At 34.8% G+C, this 6,790-nt stretch overlaps 1 protein-coding gene across 2 annotated transcripts; it reads left to right on the top strand.

Moving 5' to 3' along the window:
• The first annotated feature begins 646 nt into the window (after positions 1 to 646).
• On the top strand, positions 647 to 5,797 carry LOC145620549 (uncharacterized). 2 transcript variants are annotated; one of them, XM_081675242.1, is made up of 3 exons: positions 669 to 762; positions 2,719 to 2,804; positions 3,214 to 5,797. In XM_081675242.1, exon 3 carries the CDS (start codon positions 3,272 to 3,274, stop codon positions 5,120 to 5,122), a length of 1,851 nt encoding a protein of 616 aa, XP_081531368.1. In that variant the 5' UTR covers positions 669 to 762; positions 2,719 to 2,804; positions 3,214 to 3,271; the 3' UTR covers positions 5,123 to 5,797. The 2 variants fall into 2 exon arrangements, with proteins under 2 accessions (XP_081531367.1, XP_081531368.1); XM_081675241.1 differs by lacking the exon at positions 2,719 to 2,804 and having other exon boundaries at positions 647 to 762.
• The last annotated feature ends 993 nt before the right edge of the window (positions 5,798 to 6,790 follow it).

Raw genomic sequence — 6,790 nt, forward strand, 5'->3', positions numbered from 1 at the left:
AGTTCAGCTCCTAATTTTCTTCTCTCGTAAAATATTCATTTCAGTTCAGTTCAGTTTAGCTCCAATCAGCTTAGTTCAGTTCAGTCAGCTCCAATTAGTTCAGTTCAGTAAATGTGAACAGACCCTTAAACTAATATGTCATAATACCTAACTAAATGCCTTCCTTTTTTTTTTTTTCCACAATCCGCACTCATTATCTCTTTGTTTAATAGTGAACTTTATTCACCTCAATGGGCATAAAACAATTACTTTGTATTTTATATCAAAAGTTTCAATTATTGAAATATATACTTGCACATAAAAATATTCTAAGTAATAACCCGTGCATTAAATGGGCCAAAATGCTTTATACATTTAAAGAAGAACCAATTATATTTTCAATATACAACTAATGCTAATTTTCATTTGTGTTAAAAAGTGTTGTTTTTATTATTATTTTTTTTTATTATTTTTATTTTTTTTTTATTATTTTTTTTTTTTTTTTTTTTTTGTAAATATGAAGGGTAAGTTTTTATAATAATATATAAAAAAAAAAATTATATTAATATAAAAAATATTAATTAAAAAAACGAGAAACCCGTTTCGGGTCCATTAAACTCCAAAGTCGTCGACTTTGATATTATTCCCAAATTGACAAATTGTTGATTGTTATCCGTCTTTTCAAAATTGAAGGGTTTCAGGTTTCGTTTTAATCTTAAACGAAACGCAAAGGTTTCGATCTTTCTTCAAATGTTTCGGCCCTTTTATCTCCCACTCTTTCAGGTATTTTAATTTAAACCCCACTTAATCTTTTTTATTTCTTCCCCCTTTTTTCGATCAATTATTTTGGGATTTACTATATCATACCTGTAATTGTTGATTTGATGATCGCACAAATTATTATAAAATATTAATACAATTATTTCTTGTTTGTTTTTATTATTACAATTTTAGCATATGATCTTTGTTGAAGTCAAATGAATTTAAAAGTATATGTTTTTTATTTGGGTTTTGATTATTTGTGGTTTTGTTGAATTGGGTATTTAGAAAAAAATTTCTGGAACTGTAGAAAAGTTGTAATTTGATTGATGATGTTTATGGTTTTGAATATTGTAATTTGTTATATGGTTAGCGGTTTTATTGTTCATGTGTGTGAAATCGATCAATTTCGGATATTAATATCGATTTTCTCAAACGGGTTGTAGTAGAGAGCTCTTATGATCTTTGATCAGTTTGTGTGATAACAAATATGGGCTAACATAGTGATATAAGTTGAGTTTCCAAATATGGAATGATGATATAGTTAGATTAATTTGATGTCTATAGGACTTTATATTTGGTTGCAGTTGATCTCAGATATTGACATAGACTTTCTCAAACGGGTTGGAGAGGAGAGCTTTGATGTTCTTTGATCATTCTATAACAAATTTGAATCAACAAAGTGAATTATGTTGAGTTTCCAAATGTTGAATGATAGTACAGTATAGTTAAATTAATGTCTATAGGGCTCTATATTGGACTGCCGGTTGCTATTGACTTGTTTTGGCTATGTTGTATTGTTGTAACGGAGTTATATAACCTCACTAACTTCTATTTTCTTAAAAATGAAGGAAAAGTGATTTAACATGTTTGAACTTTAAATCTAGTGATTGGTGAGGGATGCCGTATATTGTTTCGAAGATGGTTTTTGTGTTAGCCTATCACTAGTTATAGGCATACAAGGGCTTGTTCTCTTCAGATTATTTTCATTTCAGTTTAGCTCAGCTCCAATAAGTTATGTTAAGTTCAGTTCAGTTTTTTTCTTAATTTCCTTCTCTCACAAAATATTCAGTTCAGCTCCAATAAGTCCAGTTCACCTCAGCTCAGTTCACTTCAGTCAATCAGAACAGGCCCTAATTCCTTGCCTATAAATCGGCTTATGGTGATGGGCTATTGTTGTGGCTTGAGTTGATGGTGAATATTGCTGATTTTAGTTTTAATATTTCTGATCTCTAAATAATCATCATAATTATAAAGACTGAATCAATGTGCTTGGGTGTGTGAAGTATTGCTTTTTTAAAGAGTATGACTGGTGGGTGTAAAAGAGCAACCTGAAACTGTGTTGTTAAAGCCTTTACGTTTTGATCTGGCTTGCGGGAAAGTTGGGATGGGCAATTGTTGATCAGGATTCAGTTACTTGTTTAAGGCATTCAGATAATGCTTGGTACTCTTGGTATTTCACCATGATTGTGGCTGCTTTTGATTTATTGGTGAAAAGAAGCATGATAAATTGTATTGTGTGTATCTTTTGTCAATTTCAATAAACAACTTTTTCTTCCTATTTCCCCCATCCCCCCCCCCCCCCCCCCCTCTCTTTTTTTTTTTTTTTTTTTTTTTGCTGCTACCATATTGAACATGTAGTATTATACTTCTTTGGCTAGGAATTTATGTAAGGAAATGGAGCATTAGATGCATCCAATAGTGGATTTTATTATAAAAGTTGACGAATTTTTCATGCTGTATCTCACAGATACTTCCTGGTTATCGTAAGAACATAAGATATTCCTCAGGACGTAATTTAGGAGTGAACCACTGAACCTTGCAATTCGACTACTATGGGAGTAAATGATTCATGATTGTGTGTAGAGAATTACTTTACTTTGGCCTCTAAATTCTATACCATCACTAACTAATGATCTCCGTCTTTCTGAACTAAATAATGATTGAAACTCATTTTCACTTTCAACCTAAAACTTGTAGGTTGATTTCAAACGTGGGCTTTCTTTAAACTGGTGTCATCTTTGTGATTTATGAAATTCAATTACGTGCTTTGCTTTCTTCCCAAGGTAAGCCTCAATGTGTTTCAAGCTATTTAACTAAAGTACACTGAATTAGCTTTGCTTATTTGCTTTAGTAATGAAAATAGATAGCTGCTCATACAAGCACAAAGCAGAGTATGTCTCACGTCTATTGACAATTGATAATGGGAAATCTTATTGAATGACATAGCCTCAATATGGCTAATGATAAATTTTGTTGTATTGTGCATTGCTTGAACAAAAGATTTGCTGCCTGTAATGTAGCTTGACTACATAATAAAGGTTTTTAATCCATATGCTTACTAGACAAGTAGCCAATAATAATTTAGTGCATCTAATGTCAGTCATATGGCTGCAGACTTTAAGAACTTTTAGATTTTCTCCTGGATCTAGTTGCATAAATATCTCACCATATATTTCTGACTCATCTTTGTAGGTCTACATTTGTGTTCTACGTTGTCCACTTGCCACAACTGTTTTTTCTATGAGAAAACATGCCTACTGAGACTGATAAATGGGGTTGGAAACATGTTAGTGTGTTCGGTGGATTTGATAAAGGTAGTGGTACAAAAAGATGGAAATGCAATCATTGTAATGTAAGATACAACGGTTCCTATTCACGTGTGAGGGCCCATCTTCTTGGATTCACTGGTGTTGGCGTGAAAAGTTGCCCGGCAATCGACAAATCTTTAAGAGAAGAATTCCGGATTTTAGAAGAGGAACGCCTTAACAGGAAGAAGAAAAAGAATCCTCTTAGTGCAAAGATTGGTAAGCGCATGAAGAATTGCCAATTGAATTTCACTAGCCCGATTAGAACTCTTGCTAAAGAGGATGTAGATGAGACTGTAGCCAGATTTTTTTATGCTGATGGATTAAACATGAATGTAGTGAGCTCCCCATACTTTCGAGAAATGATCAGAGCAGTTGCAGCTTACGGTCCTGGATACGAACTCCCCTCTAAACATATGTTGTCGGATACCTGTCTAATTAAAGAAAAGGCAAAGCTGGAAAAAGCCATAACCTTAGTCAGGGAGTCCTGGCCTCACACAGGATGCACAATTATATGTGTCAATCGTGTTGATGGATCCCTTGGATGCTTTTGTATTAACTTCTTCATTGCGAGCCCGAGGGGTGTTATGTTTCTGAAATCCATTGATATAAATGAAGGGGATGAAGCTGACAATTTATTTATCAATGTTCTCAGTGATGCAATAGTAGAAATTGGGCCCAGAAATGTAATTCAAATAATTACTCACCTTGGCCAGGCAAGTAGTGCTTTTGAATCTGTTATTTTATCAAAGTTCCCTCATATATTTTGGTCCCATTGCACTTCACATTCTATCCATCTTCTTATGGAAGAGATTGCTGAATTGGACTGGATGAAAGCTGTTGTTTTGTGTGCTAGAGGAATTGAGCAAGTTATTTCATCTTACCAACGATATTCTTCCTGTATTTTATACAATTCAATGGAGATTTCTGATTCTCTGTCTTTGAAATTTGCGCCTTCATTCTGTTTGGTCCAAAGAGTTTTTCAGATGAAGGAAGAATTACAAGATTTAGTCATGAGCATTGAGTGGAAGCAATGGAAGGTTACTGATTTATGTGATGTAGTCAATACAGAAGCCACTGTGTTAGGGGACGAATTCTGGGCTAGGGCTCAGTTGATGTTGCAGCTTAGCGAACCTTTTGTTAGACTACTTGCTACGTTCAATATCGACAAATCTGTCATGGGGGATGTGTACAACTGGCGAGTTCAGTCACTTGAAGCTGTGAGGAGCAGGGGCATTGATGACATTGCACTTAGTCAAATGGAGTTACTGATAGAGAGCAGATGGGATATGCTATTTTCCCCCCTCCATGCAGCCGGCTATATGCTGAACCCAAAATATTTTGGGAGAGGCCAGAGCAAGGATAAAACTGTTATGCGAGGATGGAAGGCCACTCTAGAACGATATGAGCATGAAAGTGCTACAAGGCGTTTACTAAGAGAACAGCTTAGTGTTTACTGGAGATCACAGGGATCATTCGGAGAGGAAGATGCTGTTGAATGTAGAGATAAGATGGACCCAGTTGCTTGGTGGGAGAATTTTGGTTTTGAGACACCCCACTTGCAGACTTTAGCCATAAAGGTGCTGAGCCAGGTTTCCAGTGTGTCGCTGTGTAGAGATAGTGGCCAATGTGACAGTCTTCCATGTCGAGAAACTGTGAAAAAGATGGGAGTGGAAAGAGTGGAGGATCTTGCGTTTGTGAGAAACAATCTTGGCCTTCTAAGCCTAAAACATGGGAGCATTAACTTTATATCTATGCCTAAAAGTGGAAATATGTGTTGTTCGACTGGATGTTGATAGCTATGCATTGTTCTGAGATGAAGTGTTAAAGTTCACGGCTTGTACATGGATATAAATATCAATATTTTCAGGTTGGTGGACTTCCATTTATGCAGCAAGGAATTCCCATGGGTTCTTGATAACTATTTTTCAGGATTTTCATGAGTTACATTAGGGTATGAATTTCTTATCCCCTTCTTTCATTCAAAATGACACTTCCCATTGATGGATGAGTATACAAGTATAACCAGGGTTGGACATTTTCTGGGTCAGTATTGGTGAAGTGAATTTTACTCTGAAACATTTTACAAGTCAGTACATTGTGCATTTTATTTCACAGCAGAGCGGTTTCTTTCAGAGAAAGGCTGTGTTTCCGAGATAATAGCATGCTAATATTGCTGGTTGAGGCACATTTGATTGTAACTTCCCATTAGCAGCATCTTGCAAGATGTGACTTGGATAAAACATGATGGCCTATGATACTGTTCTATGTTATATACTTCCCGTCCAACTAAGATTGTCCCATTTGACTCAAGAAGCTCCCGCAAATAATGTTCAAATGAAGCAATCTTATTTGGACATAAGGGAGTGTAAGCAGTTATTAATGCTGATAAATTCTTGTGATACTGCCCAACTTTGTTTATAATGCTTTTGTTTTTTACATTATATCAGCACATATATTTTTCGGTCGCAGCTTTCACCCTTGAGCACATCATATCATAGAATGAACGAGCAAGCGAGCAAAGCCATCTTACTTGACTTGTGGTCGACGGTCCAACCCCATTTGAATAGGCAAGTGTAGTCAGTTTGATTGTTGATCGATGTCCGAAATCTGAAAATGTTTGACATGTCTAATTAGCCATGGACTTACTTATTCCATGCTACATCTCTCTTGCTGATTTCTTTTGGTGGTGTAGCTGGGCAAAGCTTGACTATTTCAGTTGGGTATTGATCTTATGTAGGGTCCTAGTGATACCAGCATTCTACAAAAATAAATTGATTTGGTTCCAGTTTATTAAGACAAGTCGGTGTTAAATTCTTCCTTTTGTAGAGTAATCACAAATCTTGACTTTTATGTCATCGTACTCGACACCATTTAGTTTGGCGTTATTTTCCATTGGCCCCAATAAATCTTGTGTGCGGCCTGTAACATGGTGGAGCTATAGCCTACATTTATTTATAGTAGGGATTCCAATGCGTGCGGTATAGCTAGCCTTTGAGTAAAATTATTATCGATGTTCTTTATGTCTTATGCCGGTTTGTGTATAATATTTTATCAAAGTTATTTGCATATAAACGATAAATATGTTGGATGTTGTGCAATGTTCTAAGCTTTAGTTGAGCTACTTTAAAATAACGCTCACATAAAGAAACAACCTTTCGTTGTCCAGTAACTAATGCTGTTATATAATTAAATCATAAAATTCTAAAAAATTCTAAACTTTATTATTCCAATCCTCCATTTAATTTATGCTTAATTGATAAAATTACAAAATTAGTTACACATGAGGATAAGAAGGTAAATAAATACTTTGAGGGGTATAATAGTCCGTGCACTATTCATAAGAACAATTTTCTACTTTTATAAGGTAGAGAAGAGAAGAGTAACTTTTATTATTTATTCATTAATGTATTTTTTTACCCTTTTTTTTTTTTTTTTTTTTTTTTTTTTGTCTACAAGAGTGG

This window comes from Chenopodium album, chromosome 27 (genome assembly GCF_948465745.1).
Source record: "Chenopodium album chromosome 27, dcCheAlbu1.1, whole genome shotgun sequence".
Taxonomy (NCBI): Eukaryota; Viridiplantae; Streptophyta; class Magnoliopsida; order Caryophyllales; family Amaranthaceae; genus Chenopodium; species Chenopodium album.